At 45.4% G+C, this 19,611-nt stretch overlaps 1 protein-coding gene across 6 annotated transcripts in view; it reads left to right on the forward strand.

The window, feature by feature from the left end:
• Positions 1 to 19,611, forward strand: part of IQCA1 (IQ motif containing with AAA domain 1) — a 169,826-nt gene that overhangs the window by 15,820 nt on the left and 134,395 nt on the right. For all 6 annotated transcript variants that reach the window (XM_053283146.1, XM_053283149.1, XM_053283147.1 and 3 more), the window contains exon 5: positions 3,267 to 3,338. In XM_053283146.1, the coding sequence (XP_053139121.1) occupies positions 3,267 to 3,338 (72 nt within the window). The remainder of the gene's footprint in view (positions 1 to 3,266; positions 3,339 to 19,611) is intronic.

Genomic DNA, 19,611 nt, shown 5'->3' on the forward strand with positions numbered 1-19,611 from the left:
CAGTGCAGTGGCTGGACAGGCTGTCGGAATACTATTCCCGTTATTTCCAAATCCCAAAGAGGGATGGCGGCATCAGAGCCATAATGGACCTGCGAGGTCTCAACGAATACATCTCGACCTCGAAATTCAGGATGACAACTCTACAATCTATTCTGCCCTTCTTGGACCAGGGAACTTGGGCGGCGACCTTGGACCTGAAAGATGCCTACTTCCATGTGGGCATCCAGGCCAGTCACCACAAATATCTACGCTTCTCAGAGGGGGACCAACTATACCAGTACCAAGTCCTGCCCTTTGGTCTCTCCACCGCGCCACGAGTTTTCACAAAGGTGATGGCGGTGGTCGTGGCCTACCTGAGGACGCAGGGCATGATGTTTTACCCATATCTGGACGATTGGCTCCTGGTGAGCCACGACAAACGCCTGCTGTCCACTGAAATCCGAAGCATGGTCCGGAGAATAAGAATCCGAATAAGAATCAACTGGAAGAAATCAAACCTCACTCTCGTCCGGAAGATAAATTTCATAGGGGCGGTATTGGATTTCGAGCGCAAGAGAGCGTTTCTGCCCGAGGAGCGCATCCTACAGATACAGGCGCTCATCCGGAGCCTTCTGAGGACCCCTTGCCAACCCGCGTTACAATTTCAGCGGCTTCTCGGCCTTATGGCCTCCTGTGCTACGACAGTCCTTTATACCCGCTTGCGGATGCGGGAGCTGCAGCTGTGGTACCTTCGCAGCTTCCGGCCCAACGTAGACAACCAGAACATGCACCTGGACATGCCACAAAGGCTTCGACAGGAACTGCTTTGGTGGTTGGACCCTGCCAACCTGACGCAGGGGGTCCCATTCACACCGTTGACCCCATCTCGGTGGGTGACCACGGATGCGTCGCTGACCGGCTGGGGCGCCCATTGCGACAGCCTGTGCATTCAGGGGCGATGGACCCCCTTGCAGACCAAGCAGCGTATCAACTACCTCGAGCTACTGGCGGTATTCCTTGCACTGAAGGCATTTCAGCTGCAGCTACGGAACTCCGTAGTCCAGGTGACGTTGGACAATACGATCGCAATTGCCTGCATCAACCTCCAGGGGGTCACTGTCTCAATATCACTATGCCTCTTTGCTCAAAAATTGTGGGATTGGTGCATTCGCCAAGTCATCTGTCCAGTGGCCCTCCACATACTGGGTGTGGACAACCACCTAGCGGACAATCTAAGCAGGGTGATGGATCTCGATCAGAGACACGAGTGGGAAATACAGCCTGCTTACCTCCGCCCAATTTTTGATCTTTGGGGAGTGCTCAAGACAGATTTATTTGCCACACTTGCCAACAGAAAGTGTGCGAATTATTGCTCGCGTGCAGGCATTGGAGAGGGATCCCTGGGAGATGCCTTTCACTGCACTTGGAGCGTGGGCCTGCTCTATCTTTCCCCCCCACTACCGATAATGGGCAGAGTTTTGGGACAGATACTTCGGGACAAAGCAAACTGCATTCTTCTAGCCCCCTGGTGGCCACGCCAGTCATGTTTTGCCCCGTTGCTACAACTGTCCCAGGGCATCTATGTAAGACTCCCGCGAGTGCCGGACCTGTTGCACAAGCAGGAAGGCCCGATTTGGCATCCGGAGGTTCACACTCTAAAGATGACAGCTTGGAGGATCGCTCCTTGAGGACCATCCTCCTCAACAGTAGGAGACAGTCAACGCATAAGAACTATGCTAGCAAGTGGAAACGCTTTAAGATCTACATGTCTTCCAAGGGGAGGCCACCCTTGCTAGCCACCACACGCGATGTACTCCTTTACCGAACTTCATTAAAGTTGAAAGGCTTGGCCAACACATCTATAAAGATTCATCTAGCGGCCATTTCAGCACGGCACGCGGGTTGGGATGGGTCGACGGTTTTCTGCCACCCAGACTGCAAGCATTTCATGAAGGGTCTGAATAACTTACATCCGCCCATACGAAAGCCTTTGGAACAATGGAGCCTGTCCTTGGTGCTTTCTGCGCTTACAGAAAGCCCCTTTGAACCCTTAGCCACCATACCCCTCAAAATGATGTCTCTGAAAACTGACTTCTTGGTGGCAGTTACAACTGCGAAACGTGTGGGAGAACTGATGGCTCTCCGTGTCGATAAGCCATACACTCAATTCTATCCACACAAAGTAGTCATGAGACTAGACCCACGTTTTCACACAAAGATTGTCACAGACTTTCATATCAACCAAGAGGTGGTACTCCCCACCTTCTTTCAGAACGCGGAAACCCCGCTGGAAAGAGCGCTGCACTCACTAGATGTGCGGAGGGCCCTCCTCTTCTATCTCCAAAGATCGCGGCCCTTTAGGAAGACGAGAAAGCTTTTTGTAGGATATAAAGGAAAATGTAAAGGACTTCCGATTTCTCGACAACGTCTGGTGCATTGGCTCGTTGAGGCAATTTTCCTGTCATATAAGAACCAAGGTGTGGCTCCGCTGAGAACGGTGCGAGCTCATTCTACCAGAGCCTGTGCAGCCTCAGCGGCCCACTTGTCGGGCATTAGTATGTCTGATATTTGCACCACCGCTACATGGTCCTCACAGTTACCATTCATCCAGCACTATGCTCTGGACTTAAGGATGGCTAAGGAAGCAGACTTTGGGAGGAGTGTTCTTAAAAGGGTATTAGCATAGCTGGAATACTGCACCCACCTTCTGTGAGGGAAGCTAGCTAATCACCCATGCCTTATGACCACAATGGATCACGTTCCAGATATACAGGTTGCTTACCTGTAACTAAAGATCTGGAAGTGATCCATTGTGGGCATAAGCTCCTCCCTACCGTCCCCACTGCAGTATTCTGGACAGCTGCACTAACTTTTCCTGCGGATCGTCGCTCCAGCGGTCCACGAGAAACTGGGGAATAGACGCCCCAGCCGCCTCTCGAAGACTCAGCACGGCACATGCAGGCGGAAGGGGCGTGACGAGGAGCTATTCAATCAGCCCGTGAGGTTCCTGCGCAGGCGCAGAACCCATGCCTTATGTCCACAACGGATCACTTCCAGATCTTTAGTTACAGGTAAGCAACCTGTATATTTGCTTCAGATAACCGAGTTCCTGTATCTATAAATATTGCTTTTGCATTTCTAATGGGTATTATGTTCATTTGAGATGGAAGAAAGAAGAGGTTTAAGTGAATTAAAGTTATTATTTGTCATACCCTGCCCTCAGTTTTTGTAGTAAAGGTAGTTGTAGCATGGTCAACTAATTTCATTGAGTGTGTGTTTGAATGCAGGTTTGGCGTGGACACACCCAGTGGAGGAAAACTGTTAAACTCAGAGAAGAAGAAATGGTATTTTTAGGAATGGTGAGTCGTCTCATATTCTTCCGTTTATTTTAAATATATATATATATATTTTCTTTTTAGCTAATATAAAATGAAAATATTCCAAAACTCTATAGTGCAAATGTATAGTATATGAAAGTATAGTTTAATGACCAAAACCAACAACAGATCCCTACATCGGAGCCGACATGTCAAGCATGTTGGTACTAGGCAAACCTATGCTGTATATCTGACCCCAAAACAGATATGGTGTGGGAGCAAAAGGTCAGATGCTGCTGATGTTGGTGTAAGTATCAACAGAAGCAAGAGGCAAGGGGTGCTTTGGACTGCTTATCTGTTCCCTTGGTCCCTCAGTTTTTATGGCCATGTACAACCCCCTAGTCCTGCTATGCTGCCTCATCATGGGGGGTGGGGAGGTTCCTGGGAGGGATGAGCAAAGTACGCTGGGAGGTATACTCCCAGTAGGGTCACCCAAAGCATGAAGGTGATCCCAGCTGCCCAGCTAAAGCAAGCAGGCTCCTGTATTGGGCAGCAGCGATATAGGAAGGTGCTGGAGGTGGACAGTGACAAAGGCATCATTTCATACTGCACGGGAGAAGGCAGTAGTAAACCACTCCTGTAGAAAACCACATGGATGGACAAAATAGAATGATTGTAGAAGTAGTGCCGGATGATGGGCCCCTCATGTTGGATGGTACTCAACATGCTACTTCGGAAGAGCTGAGGATCTCTAAGTATCGATGGTGTTTATGATGCGGTTAGATTAAAGCCTTTTGGATGTCTAGCAGCTGATGTTGCCATGCAGGAAAATAAAATCTGAAGCTGCAGAGATAGAATTACAATGGGAACATGGCACGTAAGAAGCATGAATATGAGAAAGCTCAACACAGTGAAAGATGAAATGAATCGACTACAGATTGACATCTTGGGCATCAGTGAATTAAAATGGATTCGAATAGGACACTTTCAGTCAGAAAATCTCAACGTTTACTACTCAGGAAATGAAAAACAAAGAAGGAACAGCGTTGCTTTCATAGGAAGGATATAGCAATGATAGTACTTGGGTACAATGCGGTCAGTGACTGACTGATATCAATTGGATTGGTAATATCAATTGGACAACCCTTTAACATGACAGTTCTTCAAGTCGATGCCCCAACAACTGATGCAGAAGAAGAGGAAGTTGATGAGGTTTATGCTCAAGTTCAGTCTGAAATTGACAGAACATGCAAGTAAGATGTGCTGTCAAAGGGATGGGCACAAATCAATTTTTTAATTTCGATTTGTACCTGTCCCCACTGTTAATTCATCTCAATTCTAATTGTTCCTCTGGTAGGGACAAGGTTCTTTTTTTGGTTGCTGCCAAGTCAGAGTATGTTTACAGGAGGGTAGCAAAATTCTTATTTATAGCAAGTAAGATTTGATTTAGAATGATGGAGGCACAAGATGCTGGGCTGTGCACTTTAGATTGACTGGCTTATTTGAATGGAATTGACTATATGTGCGGTATCGGGAGCCATTAATGTTTTATCCATTTTATGTTAAATGTATTTAATCTATTTTATGTATTTATTCTTGCTGTTGCTTTTTTTAATATGCTGGCCTTGGGCCGAAATAAACAAATAAACAGTAAACAGATTTGTACCTGAATCAATTCACCCCTGATTTGTTTTGGGTCCGAATCTGAGCCCCTAAATCACCCCAGATTCAATTTGTACCCACATTTTATGAATTGATTTGGGGCAAAAAAGGGGTCCCGGAGGCAAAAGAGTAGGGTGGGTGGTAGTGCCCAGTGGGTGGAAGCTACCACCCATATTTCAAAGAAATTGGGCAAAGGGGTGATTTTTAAAAGATTTTTGAATTTGCTGTGTCTTTGCCACACATTCAGGGCAGAAAAGGGGTTTGGGGTCAGGTGGTAGTACCCCAATGCATGCCTGCTACCATCCAGATTTCAAATAAATTGGTGAAAGGGGTGATTTTTAAAGAATTTCTGAAGTTTATGTGTCTTTAAGCCCCCCCCCCCCCCCCCAGGGAATAATGGGAATTTCAGCAGCCCTATAACTGCACTTGGAGGGCACCAGGTTGGCCCAGAGCAAGTGGTCAATTCTCTGTTAGGAAATGAGAGTGGATTCAATGACAAACTCCCAGACTGTATTTCCCAACTCTTTCTGATATATAAGTTCATTTTTTAACCTTGTGTGCTGTGCTGTCGTGGATTCCACACCAACTGCAGACTACTACCCCCAGGTATTTTCGAATACCTGAATATGCTATTTATTGGAGCCCCTGGTGGTGCAGTGGTAAAACTGCCGCCCTGTAACCAGAAGGTTACAAGTTCGATCCTGACCAGGGGCTCAAGGCTGACTCAGCCTTCCATCCTTCCGAGGTCGGTAAAATGAGTACCCAGAAATGTTGGGGGTAATATGCTAAATCATTGTAAACCGCTTAGAGAGCTCCGGCTATAGAGCGGTATATAAATGTAAGTGCTATTGTTATTGCTATTGCTATTGGTGAAGTCAAAACTCATGCTGAGGAGCAGTGCTGAATGCAGTTTCATAACCATGAAATTCTACAAATTACCCTACAAAACTGGCACTAGGGATTCAAGCTTTGAGTGGAGGAGAGCTGGTCTTGTGGTAGCAAGCATGACTTGTCCCCATAGCTAAGCAGGGTCTGCCCTGGTTGCATATGAATGGGAGACTTGATGTGTGAGCACTGCAAGATATTCCCCTCAGGGGATGAAGCCGCTCTGGGAAGAGCAGAAGATTCCAAGTTCCCTCCCTGGCTCTCCAAGATAGGGCTGAGAGAGATTCCTGCCTGCAACCTTGGAGAAGTTGCTGCCAGTCTGTGAAGACAATACTGAGCTAGATAGACCAATGGTCTGACTCAGTATATGGCAGTTTCCTATGTTCCTATGAGTGTGCTTGAGCTTTGTCAGTATTTAAATCCTGAGATCAGCACATAAAATGTAACAACAAAATGACTCCTTTTGATTTAAAATACTTTCTAAAGTATGCTAAAGTATAGGCTGGAAAAGATATGGGGGCAGGGAGAATTTGTAGTGACTTAAAGTAAAATAAAGAGACACACATACAAAATAATATATATTATTTCATTTATTAATAATATATATTATATACAAAATAATAATATATTATTTCTTTTCTAGAAAATGATTGAAGACTATACTAGGTTTGACATATTAATAGCAGCAATAGAACAAAAAATACACTGAGCTTTTCAATTAAGGTTGCAATCCTATACACACTTACTTGGTAGAAAGTCTGATTGAATCAGTGGTGTTTACTTTTGAGAAGACATGCATAAATTTGCACTGTGAAGCCTAACCAGCCTTACAAATTACAAAACACAGGTAGGCAGTGCTTAAGATTGAAAGAGATAGGGCAAATGCAAGCTATCCTCTCAATTGTCCTCTAGGCATCTGCTGCCGGCAGGGGGGGGGGGGGGGGAATGCAACATTCCTCAGAGGTTTCCTTATTGTGAACTTCTCCCAGCCAGTAGGGATGTATACGAAACTGTTTGGCGTTCCATTCAAGGAATGGTGAACAGGTTCGGAACCCCTGCGTTTGAACTGGTTCGAATGTGGGGGGACTTTAAGGCTCGGGGGGGTGCTCTTACCTCCCCTGCTCTTATCTTCCCCACCGCATTTCCCTCTCTGGCGTGACTTTAAAGAATGCTGGCGTGGGGTGGCTGTATACCCTCTTGCTGCCCTGGTCAGTGTAAAACCAGAAGTGTGTGAACGTGCACCTGCCATCCAGGTGTGTGTATGGTGTGCACATGCGTGCCAGCCACCTCTGGTTTTATGCTGGCCTGGGTGGCAAGAGGGTGTACAGCCGCCCTGCACTGGCATTTTTTAACATGGAGGGGGAGGTAAGAGCACCCTCCCCGTGCCTTGAAGTCTCTCCCCCCGCCCCCAGCCTCTCGGGTGTGCCAGCCTCCTGTGCTTTGCCTAGCTTTCTCTAAGTCCAGCGATTAAGCAGAAGAATGCTTGCACATTTTGTTCCGTATCTACAAGGGCTTTTGGAGAGGAGGAGGAGGCCGGGAATGTGGGCTAGCTAATAGGCTGGATAACATGCCTAAAATCCATGAAATATCTGGGAATCTTGGAAGGATGGCCAGCCTAGCCTTTTACCACCTTCCAACCTTATTCCTCGTAAGGGGGAAGGGCTGCTTAGTTCCTTGTAAAGCCAGAGTGGCCAGGACATTTAACAGTTCTGTGACAGGCAGAAACATAACAAGTGTAACTTTGACTAGTATATGAAGATGCAAGCAGCAGCTGCTGATATTCTGCCAGGACTTCAGCAGCTTGACAGCCAGAGCCTCATTCTAGCTGCCAGCACGAGTCCCAGTCCAGCCCCACTCTGGCCACCATTGCTGCTGCCATCCTTGCTCCTGGCCCTGTTTTGCTTGCCAGCACAAGCCCTGCTCCAGCTGCTGGCCCTGCTCTGGCTCCACCCTGGCTGCTGCCACTGCCAGCCCCACTCTGGGCCCGGATTTAGCCAAAGGCGCCAATCCTGCTTTGGCCCTGCTCCAGTCACCAGCCTTGCTCTGGCCTCGCTCCAGCCACCATTGCTGCCACCAGCTCTGCTCTGGGCACCACCACTGCATCCATTCCAGCTGCTATTGCCACTTCAGGCCCTGCTCTGGCCACCGCTGCCACCCCAATCACCAGCAAATCTGCACGCCAATAAGAAGCGAGGCCTCTTTCCTCTCTGGAACAGGGGGGGAAATTGTTTTTATTTCATTTATTGCGCACAGGCCTCCTCTGACCTATTTAAAAAAACAGTGCTCCATGCTCTAATCCACTACCTGCATAGGCTGTATAGGTAACAGCACTCACCATATGCTCAGAGGCACACACTACCAAATTCTTAAACATTACCATCATCACCCCAATCCACAGATTTTTCTGTTGCCATCAGCCTACACAGGTAGTGGATTGGAGCATGGAGGATCTAGCTAACTTGTGTTTACATGGTTATGATTTTATAGGCCAGTACAATATCTCTGACTGGACATCATGTCTCATGCTCCCATGGCATAAATATTATTGGCCATTGAATATCCTAGCTTTTTAGAGCTCAGTTGGAGCTGCCACACCTATAATTATTACATTCATTCATTCATTCATTCATTTGATTTCTATACCACCCTTCCAAAAATGGTTCAGGGCGGTTTACACAGAGAAATAATAAATAAATAAGACGGATCCCTGTCCCTAAAGGGCTCACAATCTAAAAATAAACATAAGATAGACACCAGCAACAGTCACTGGAGGTACTGTGCTGGGGATGGATAGGGCCAGTTACTCTCCCCCTGCTAAATAAAGAGAATCACCACGTTAAAAGGTGCCTTTTTGCCAAGTTAGCAGGGGAGAAAATCTAGTATTCATATTTATAATATTTGGTATAATACCAAATCTGAATACCAAAAATGACTAAATTTCAAGTTTTACATAATTGATTGAAACATAAAGGAGAAAGGAAAAAATACACTAAATCAGACATCATTCTGATAAGACAAAAATATTCTTATATATGGTTACCCAATTATCATATTGAGTTTATAAATCTGTGCCAAACTAACTGCAAATGAGTTAAACAATTGTGTTTCAGGAATGTTCTTTCTACCGAATGGCTCCAAATATACAGAATACAATCTGTAGCTAAAGAAATAATTAGATTGCTTATAACAAAACTTCATGCTGTAAGTAGAGCATGAATATTCTTCAGCTTGCAACTGGGAAAATAAGATAGCTAAGGGGTGCCAAAAGTCTGTTTCATTAAGCATGCATCTGAATATGCCATTTTGGCTTTATTTATAGTGTACATTGACTTTCTAGGGGTTTTTATTATGTTTTGCGCCTGTTAATCCAGTCTTTATATACTCACAATCTAAAAGAGACATTGCCTAAAAGAGACAACAGAGAAAGAGGTGCCATCATGAATGCATTCTGGGAGTTAATTCCAGGCAGCAAGGGTTTGAGGGAGCAGTGTCCACTCTATACTTACTGCCTAAGGGAGCCGAAGTGAGATGTGCATTGTTCAAGATGTGAATCTGCTGCTGAAGTTTGAGCAGGAGTGAGGGAGGGAGGGTGGAGTGATGAGACAGAGTGGCAGACTGGAACTAGGGTTCAGGAAGGCAGGAGCAGAATGCTGGAAAGGGAAGCAAAAACAAGGGATCCATTGGTGCTATATAGCTGACATGAGGAGGAAAATACTCGCAGAAGTTCCATTGAAATTAAAAGGACAAGTTAGGACAGTGGTTCCCAAACTGCAAGCCTCCAGATGTTGCTGAACTACATCTCCCATCAGCCCTAACTACAATTTATTGTGGCTGGGGATGATGGGAGCTGTAGTTCAGCAACATCCGAAGGCTCCCAGTTTGGGAACCACTGAGTTAGGCAATGGCTTCGTATGCAAGAAACTGCTGCAAGGGATATTTTATTTATTTTACGTTTATTTATTTTACATTTATATCCTGCTCTTCCTCCAAGAATCTCAGAGTGGTGAATATGATTATATTTATTCTTACAACAACACTGTGTGGTAGGTTAGGCTGTGAGATGAGTGATTGGCCCAGAGTCACCCAGTGAGTTTTGTGGCTGAACGGGGATTTGAACTCGAGTCTCTCCAGTCCTGGTCCAACATTCTAACCACTATGCAACACTGGCCCCATGTGTCTATCTGTCTATTTGTCTATTTATCTGAAGTACTAAGGTGATGCCTAGCACACTGGAGGTACCTGGAGCGCATGTGTGGCATGCCAGAGGTGCCTGGAGTACAGAGCCACACGGTGTTGATCCCGATCGGAGGCAGTGGCAGCACTGCTCGAGCTCCAGTTGGGAACCACTCTAGACCTGTGAGGAGAACATGAGCGGAGGGATCTTGGGTGAGGGGACTGCTGCAGGGGGTGAGGAGAGCCTCCCAAATGGCCCAAAAACGGCCCGATCTGGCATTTGGGAGGAAGGTGGGCCCAAGGAAGGAGCTCTTGCCAGCTCCACCATCTGAGCAGAGATGGCGGTGAGAGCCCCTTCTTCGGGCCCCAATTCCTTACAAATGCCAGTTGGGCCGTTTTTGCCATTCTGAGGTCCGAAATGGCCCCAAAACGGCCCCACCTGGCATTTGGGAGGAAGGCGGGCCCGAGGAAGTAGCTCTTGCCACAGTCTTAGTACCCGTGCAGATGCTCTGCACGGGTAAAGGTAATTATCTATTAATAATTGATGTTCCTGTAAAAAATAGGTGCCATTGAAAGATGTGTAGGGTATCACATTTGGAACTATATGTTCCAAAGAAATCCTCATTGGGATGTCTTTGTCAGGTGTGTGCACAGAACTGGCTGGTCCAGTTCGGTTCAAGTCCAAACTGGACCCAAACCAAACCAGTTCGGTTTGGCACCCCTTGAACCCCACTCCCCAGTTTGGTTCAGTTCAGGGGGGGTTCATGAACAAAACCATCCCCTCTCCTCACGGGCTTTGCACAGTTCTTGGAGAACTGCGCAATGGGCCTCTGTGTGGCCTGGGTCATGTCCAGGCCACGCAGAGGCCCATTGCATAGGTGCAGCAGCCTCCAAAATGGCTGCCGTGCCAGTTGGGAAAGGTCTGAATGGGCTGAAGAATGGATGAATTGGACTGTTTTTGAAGGCAGGAAGGCTGGCAGGGGGAGGGGGAACCTCTCACAACCCCCGCCACCTCAGAGAACACCCGGTGGGGGTGTAAGTTAATTTTTTTTTTTAAAAAAAAATGTGTTTGCAAACCCTCCAAATGGGTTGGGGGGGTCGATCTGGGGTCAAGCCCAACTGGAGCTAGTTTGGCCCGACCCCGAGCCTTCAATCTGGTTTGGTTTTGAACTTGTTTGCACATCCCTAGTCTTTGTGGTAGCCTGTCTTGAATAGCCACAAGTCCTCTCAAAATTCCTTTGCATGAGGGAATTTTATTAAGTGAAAGCAGTTTGACATTATGCCCAGAATAAGCACACAATAAGAATGGTTTCAGAATTATTTTATAAGCATATTTCATTGAAGATAAAGCTGCCCTCTCCCTTAATATTACAGTGGTAATACAGGAGAACCCTGTTATCTGTGGGGATTCCATTCCATGTGGGGGGGGGGAATAGTGAAACTGCGGATAACCGGCTACTAGGGTAATGGGAATTGGGAGGGTTAGGCTCCTGAGGCAGTGAGGCAAAAGTGTAAAAATGGTGCAAAAGGGCTGGCAAAAATGGGATGGAAAAACTGGCTAAAAGTTTTTTTGGGGGAAATTGTGGGGGAGTACCCTACCGTGCCCTGTGTCCCTAGCTGTCCAGCAGTGCCCCCCAAAGCAAAAATAACTTGTGGAGTTTTCATGAAAAATCACTTTTTCCTCCCTTAAAAAAAAAGAAAAAGAAAAAGAGCCTTTTAAAACAAAATAATAATAATAAATAATGGTGGCTCCTGTTCTCAAAATGGCAGGCAGAAATGACCTTGGAGGTCATTTCCGCCCTTTCCCAACCTGTGGATATATGAGCCTTAACTCTTTAAATGCCTAAATCTTTTGTGTATACTGAGACACAGAATCAGTCTGAATACACCTATGACTGATGGACTGAAAGTATTCTTTTGTAGACGTATGTCCACTTGTGCCTTATTAATTTAAACAACGGTTTAAGACAAAGCCCATCAAACATTAGATAAGCATTTTAAGCTAATGGGCCATATATTTATTTGACAAACACAGGGAGCTCATATTGCAGCCTATTTTTACAGGAACATCAATTATTAATAGGCATATTATTGCTGACAGAGGGCCTAGCTAAATATGTGAATTTCGTTATCCAGTTTTGGCTCATTAACTGTAGAAAGCTTGTAAACATAATGGCTTCTATTCACACAGAAAGCCTTCATTAAGATGTATTATTCTGCTGATGATGTGGCCATCCCATACTACTAAATATGCAGTCCACATCTAATATATATAGATTTATTTTTAAATGAGTAGCTGTTCATAGGGAGAGTTAACAATTTTTCATTGCCAGAGAAATTTCTTTAATATAGCAACATGAGACCACTCTTAAGGAAAAGCTCCATATAAGATGCTTGAGTGCAATACCCCCTCAGGTTCGAAAAAGCTACATAATGGTTTTAAAAGGTTCAAGTATTTTATTTGGCTTGAGATGACTGAGTTTCTTCTGTCGTTTATTATCCACACAGACTCTTACAGGCATTTTGGAATTTGGACTCACTGCTCTTGATCACTACACACTAAGGCAGTTCACGCAATCAAAAACTGGGTAGGGCAAGTGTCCTACACAGGTTTAGAAGCGGTATGTGATTCCAAGTTTTGCTTGTGTGTGACCAAACAACTAGGTAGGAGGAGGGTGGGGGGAGTAATCTTGTGTGAAGCTGGATAGGAAGATTCCACCATCTTACGCAGCTTTCATACCCAGCTATTTACCAAGGTAGGAGGAAAAGCTGCCCTACCCAGCCCCTACCTCATACACAATCACTCCCTGTTCCTCCTACCTAGTTGTTTGCACTAACAACTTCCCAAACCTGGGTAGGACACTTGTCCTACCCAGTTTTCAATTGTGTAAATTGCCTTACTGATTCAAACCAGGTTAACAACAACAAAAAGAGTCAGTGACTGGCATGCTGTGAAACATTATGTGCACTTTATAACATAACATTTGTGCAGATGTGCAAGAGCACTGTTGCTCTAACTGCAAGAATTATGCAAACACGGTTTCACAATGGAGAGCCATTATTTCTAATGGCTGTCAATTGTGCAACTACAGTCGCACAATTCTTGCAATTAGCACAACAGCACTGATGTTCAACTGCACAAACATTAGGTTGCAAGGTGCACATGAAGTTGCACGGTATGTCAGCCCATACCTCCAACAGCTGAGGAAATGGGCTCAAAGTTGAAACTGTTTGGAGTCATACTATAACACTGGGCAAGCTGAGTTTCTTTTCTCTCATGTTAATTTGTCAATTCTTATCAACCCAGCTAGGGTTGTTTATATTTACCAATGTGCAGAGTGTGTTGCTCTAATTGCAATCACCTTTGGTTGATTCAAAAATTACTAACAGACCAATCCCTGGTCCAATGCTTTGAAGAATAAAATTGAAAATTAAAGATTCAAGACTTTAAATATATTTGTCTATTTTTGAAGTGGAGTATTCCAAACAGGCCCAAACTAATTTTGTTTTTGTTTATGTGCCGCTCTTCCTCCAAGGAGCCCAGAGCAGTGTCCACAGTTACTTACCCTCACAACAACCCTGTGCATTTCATGGGTTTAGTGACAACTGCAGATGTAGCTATTATGTACCCCATAATAGACATTTAAAGCTGTTTCTTCCCAATCTGTTGGTAGCTCCCTTGTTCTCATCATTGATTTCTGATGTAACTTGCCTTTTCGGTTTCAGACTTGGTGTGTCATATGTTGTATAGGTTTTGTCCTATGTGCCAGTACATCAGCTATTGATCTTAGGTGTGATAACACCACAAACTGATTCTTCTTTGCATGGGAGCCATGTCATCTTCTGTAGACTGAGTCGTATGTACCTTCACACAAAACAATGTGCAGGAACTTTCCACTGTGCTACTTCCATTGGAAATAATGGAAGTAACAGCTGCAGAAACTGCCTATGCACTCTTTTAAGGAGTTTGCAGAATGTTGGCCAATCTTTCCAGCATCTAACTGACCCATCAATTTGCATCTTAGGCCTACACCTGTTATCACAGCAAAACAACATATAAAATTAGCCATCTTTAAAATAGCTGAAACAGGTACCCTTAGCAACAGAGGGAAGAGACTGCTGTGTATTCTTTATTTCTGAAAAGTAGCTAAAGCTGCCAGAGCTCAGTTGCACAGCATATGCTCTTTCTTTCTTGAAATGCAATAACAAAAGCAGCAAGAAAGCTTAGCTTTTTATCTTAACTACCTATGCTGGTTTACAAGTCCCTAAACTTATTCTTGGGTGAGGCTATTAAAATAATGGGGAACCTAAACAGTGAATTTTTGTATTAAAGTACTTTATGCTTTTTATGTTTTTGTTTTGTTTTGTTTTTTTAATCTCAAGGGACATGGATTTCCTCACAGATTCTTAACAGCTGCATGAAAATGCCAGGAAACAACTGACTAAACACTGCACATAAAATTAAGTGAACAAATTAGAAACAATACTTTCTAATTAAAAGAACCAATGGGAAGTGTGAACATGGGGAAATTCAATTTAAAAATCTTTGGCACCCTTCTGATATTGAGAAACATGGCATTTGCCAAACAGCAGTCTTCTCACCTGCTTTCATAAAGCATACCATTATCTTATTTTAAAACCATTATTTTTCTGTACTACAGTACTGGTAATTGACATTGAAGCATTAAATAGTAATCCATCATGTACACTGGGTTTTTGTTTGTTTTGTTTTTAAAGGAGCATGTCTATTTCTTTCTTGACATGGAGCAAATTGAATTAAGACTGGGTATAAATCAATTGGGTACTGTTTACTGCACAAGTTTAGGATGCATTAGTCCAGACAGTTTACCACTGGTGTAACATGTGAACTATAGCTGGAAACATCTTGATATTGAACACATTTTAGTCAGCATTGGAGGACATGTTGTTTCGAGCATCACAGTAGAAACAATAGTAAAGGATCAGTGTGAATGGTTCTAAGAAAGGAAAATATTGTCTAAGTAAACTCTTCTCATATTTCTCTGAAGTGCCAAGCGATAAGTTCTCTTGTGGCACACAGATAACTTAGTGCTGAACAAGCAAATGCTATGTCCCCCTTACCCATCCACCAGTTCTCTCTTTATTATTGAGCATATGTAGCTGGGTGGGTTTTTTGTTTTTTTTTGTTTTACTGCAGCAGCTCATTTATCCATCTAGCCTGGTACTCTCTATTCTGACTAGTGGCAGCTCTCTAAGATCTCAGACAGAGGTCTTTCCTAGCTTTAACTAGAGATGCTGGTAACTGAAACAGAAATCATCTGCACACAAGGCATGTCTTATACCACTGAAATCTGACGTGGCTGTTACACTTCTGGGCTTCACACATGTACGAAGACCATGTCAGAAAACTTCCAAGTTTATTCTCCTGCTTTGGGGGGGGGGACCTGCCCCCATAGCTATATGTGGCTGTGCCACCCCTCCTTCCCTCAGTCCTTCATCGTCCATACTTCAGTGAACTGTATTGGACTTCTTCTGAGTTTCTGTGGGGGGGGGAGTGTTCTTGCTTTTTAATTTCTTGTTCTTTTGCCTCTTGTTTTTTCATATTATTTCTTTTGCGTAGTTGCTCTTTTCATTTGTGTTTTTATTTTCTCCAGCCCCTGCCTCCTCTGCCCCTGCCCCCCCCCCCAGTTGTTGTCTCTCTGTTTCCCCAGCTGGGGAGGAGGTAAATTTTGTATTACTCGTATGGCAAGTAAAATTAGCTTTTAAAATGTGTCTGTTGTGGTACCAAGCAACTGTCCTCAGACACACACAGCAAGTGCCTTCTCTGTTTAGAAGAGGCACATGTTGTTGAGGCCTGCTCACATTGCCAGAAAAACTGCCTCTCACCTGCACTTGGCTGTTTGGGACCAGGCCCTTCATTCTTCACAACAACTGGTGGCTTCAAAGGGCCCTGCCATGTTAGCCTCAATTGCAGAGACTCCCTCAAGGTCCCCTGTGGAAGTCCCAGACTTGGTGACACCACACTGCCAATGTTGGCCTCGGTACTACCGAGAACCCTGGTGCCAAGCGAGATCTTGTGCCTGATGCCAAGTGCACCGATCTCAATCCTGACGATTAGTATGCAAGTCTCGAACCCGATGATCCCAACTCCATTGTCAACACCAGTATCTTAGCCGGGGACTATGCCAACACCAGCCACTGTGGTGGAGGAGGAGGAGGGGTCAACATCTCCTTCACAACCCAGAGTTTAAACAAGTGCCTGACAAGGAGTTGGCTCCTGTTAAGACCAAGAAAGAGAAGAAACTTCATTTGGATTTTACCCTGATGGGCCTCAGCACCAAAACCCAAGGAAGCACCTTGGATGCCTATGCAGCCTTCCTCTTCAGTTCCGACAAGTGGCATGATCCCAACAGTGCCATCACCGAAATAGGGATGTGCACGAGCTGTTTGGGCAGCTGCAAGTGGGGAAGAGAGTGGCTCCCTTAAAAAGCAACTCTTTAAAAAGGAGATCCTTACTTGTTTTTTAAGGGAAGCAGGCACCCAAGCCAGTTCAGTGCTTCCCAGAGGAAAACAGCTTGTGCACAATCCTACACTAAAGGCGAGCAGATTAATCTTGAAGGCATCATCTCATCTGAGTTTACCCACCTCAGTCCTGGACATGATGTCAGATCCTGAGGGCTCTCCCGAGTATTGCCCTAAGTGGCCGGGAGACCACTATACCCAGACATCCATACTGTCCTTCTTGGGACTGAGACATGCGATCAGAGAGAGACAGGACATCCCGATGGGTGCCATCTATCTTGGTACTGAAGAGACCTCTCGCTCTTGGACTCCATAGGTTCTGATTACTACCGACACGATCCCTCCAATCCAGGTATAGGGATTGGTGCTTGGAGGACTGATATCATGACCAGCCATAGTACCAAGAGGAGGAGGAGGAGGACTATGCTAGAGTCGTATATCGTGGCCGCTATAGTCACTCTTATGATAAACCGAACTCCTATAGGTCTTGATCTCAGTCACTGGATTGTTAGCTGAATCCTTATTGGCCACATTGCCAGCAGGTGCGCCAGCGTTCTCAAGGGGAGACAGCTCCAAAGCACACTAAGGTGCTTACCCTGACCAACAGTCCTCAGCCTTCAGCCATGGATCCCACACTGTCTTCCCCATCTCTGGACCTGCCAAGACTGGGCCCATCAAGAACACCAGATAAGACCCCTGGTCCCGGACTACCCTGAAAGTCAGCTTTTGGAATCAGGTCCTGGACATCCGATCAGAGGAACAGAATTCTGCCCATTCAGAGCTAGCTTCCACAGGCTCTTGGCCTCTAGAACTTTTGTCTGAACCAAAGCCTGTCTCTTGTTAATTATACTGCTCCCAGGGAATTGGCAAGCACTCCTAACTAACGTTTGGGCTTGTGTAAGGGAACCAGTGAGTTTAGAGAGAACAGCTAATTTCAGAATAAATTTGTGCAAAGCTTCGGTCTTGGAAATGACTGACAGAGAGTTGAAGTCACATGCAGTCAGGCTTATTTAGGGTTTGGGGTACAGAAAGAAAACCTTGATTAGCAGGCATCACAATATCAACTAACAAAGCTAACCAGGCTAATAATATTAATAGTACTAAATTGAAGCTCACAAAGAGGCACACTAGCTTGAGATTTGAATTAAATCCACTCAAGGCTGACCAGAGAAACTGTCTTAGAGAACAGCTTTGGATTTTAGAGTTAGAGAGTGGGAAAGAGGGGAGTGGGAGACTTAGGAGCAGAGATTAATATATCTCATGTCCTTTCCCAGTGGTGTGTTTAGACACATCGCTCAACAAATGTTGAGGGACCTCTTTCCTTTAGGACAGGTGGGAAAGCAGAATACAGGAGTGGGGACCCGAGGGCTACTCAAAGATTAGGGAGCCAGGAAAAGTCCAAATGAGGTCTGATCTCAGGGAACTTGTACCTTGCTGCAGCCAAGTGTGCTGCACAGATCAGGCCTGGAAGCAGGGCTGGTCTGGGGGCGAAAAGCAGGATGGGTATGAGAGCCAAGGCACAGCAAGATGGTATAGCTGGTGCCAAGACACACAAACACGCAATGGATGAATCCAGAGAAGAGACACTCTGCTTGGTGGTTTCAGGGACAGAAATAGTCTATGGGGCTATTCTCATGACCATCAAAAATCGGGCTAGCAGAGGCTAGCCCCATTTTTGTTGGTCATCAGAACCTCCAGGTTTTGTTGGTCGTCAGAACCTCCACAGCCGAGCCCGGTGGTTCTAGAACGGCTAACCCGCTCAAGAACCCCTTGCAGAAAGCAGGTTTGCGGAGTGAGCACTCCTGCAAACCTGATTTTTGCGATCGTGAGTAGCTACGCCGTGCCTCATGAGTAGACCCCTGGCCGGGAGGCTTAAAATCAGCCTCCCGGCTCGGGGGTCTCTCCAGTATGCCCTGCACACTCGCGCAGGGCATACTGGGGCTTGCGGGGGCCGCGCAGTCCCCGCTCCCCCCACCCCGCCAGCTCCGTCTCGGGCCGGCCATCGTGTGGGCAGCCGATCCAGCCGCCCAGGGCTCCCTGCCCGCTCGTGAGCGGGGCTTAGCCCACTCTTCCCGCTCAGCGCCCTAAACCGGGTCTCACTGATCATGAGACCCGGCCCAGTATCTTGCCTGGAGGCAAATGTTGACCACACCTTTCTGCTGAAAAGGGTGACGTGTATGACAGATAAAAGAATACATTTTGTCCTGATCAAACTTTGCTGGTGTGCTCTACCAGCACAATTTGGTGAATAGGTTGAGAAAGCTGTGCAGGATGGGGTGTAGTGGGCGCATTAGAGCTTATCTCGTGTGGTCAGGAAGGACCTTGATAGGTGCTGAAATGTATTAACAAGCATGACTCCTGAGCCTCGAGCCAACCATTAATACTTTTTGTTAGTGAGACGAGCCTGTTACCTCTTACCTTATTGCTTCCTGCGAAGGTCATAAGCTTGAAAGCTAATCCGAAGCTATACCATCTCTCCAGATTTAAAATACCCAACAGTTTCCATTGCTGTGCCATAATTGCTTTAGCAGCCAGGATTAAGAAGATAACTAGTTCTTTATCTTCAAATTCAGTATTGCTTCCTGTGAAAAATATTTAATAAACCTAGCTAGATCTGGAGAGTATTCTACTCTTTGATTCGTTATATTGCTCATTTCAACAAAGATTTTCTCCCCAAAAGGTTTAATTTTCTTACAAGTCCACCACATATGATAATATGTCTCTTTCTGTTTACAACCCCTCCAACATTGTATATAATTTTGTGGAGAAAACTGGGCTAATACCGAAGGAGTTAAAAACCAATAATGTAATATTTCCCAGTGAAGTTCTTGAATAGAGGCCAATAGAAAGTCCCCTGGCCTCTATAATAATTGCCAGTGTGTCTTCTCCATATTTTTACTTAATTAAGGCAATCCTCAAGCCTATTGGAGGATCTCCAGTCTCTGTTTGTATTAATTAGGGGTGTGCAATTTGGGTATTCGGTGATTTGGTTCGGGACCCAAACCGAATCACCCCTGTTCTGTTTTGTGCCAGAATATGGGCCACCCGAATCACCCTTGATTAGGTTCGGATTTGGATTTAATCCGAATCGATT

The sequence above is a fragment of the Hemicordylus capensis genome, chromosome 1 (assembly GCF_027244095.1).
Source record: "Hemicordylus capensis ecotype Gifberg chromosome 1, rHemCap1.1.pri, whole genome shotgun sequence".
In the NCBI taxonomy this organism is placed as follows: domain Eukaryota; kingdom Metazoa; phylum Chordata; class Lepidosauria; order Squamata; family Cordylidae; genus Hemicordylus; species Hemicordylus capensis.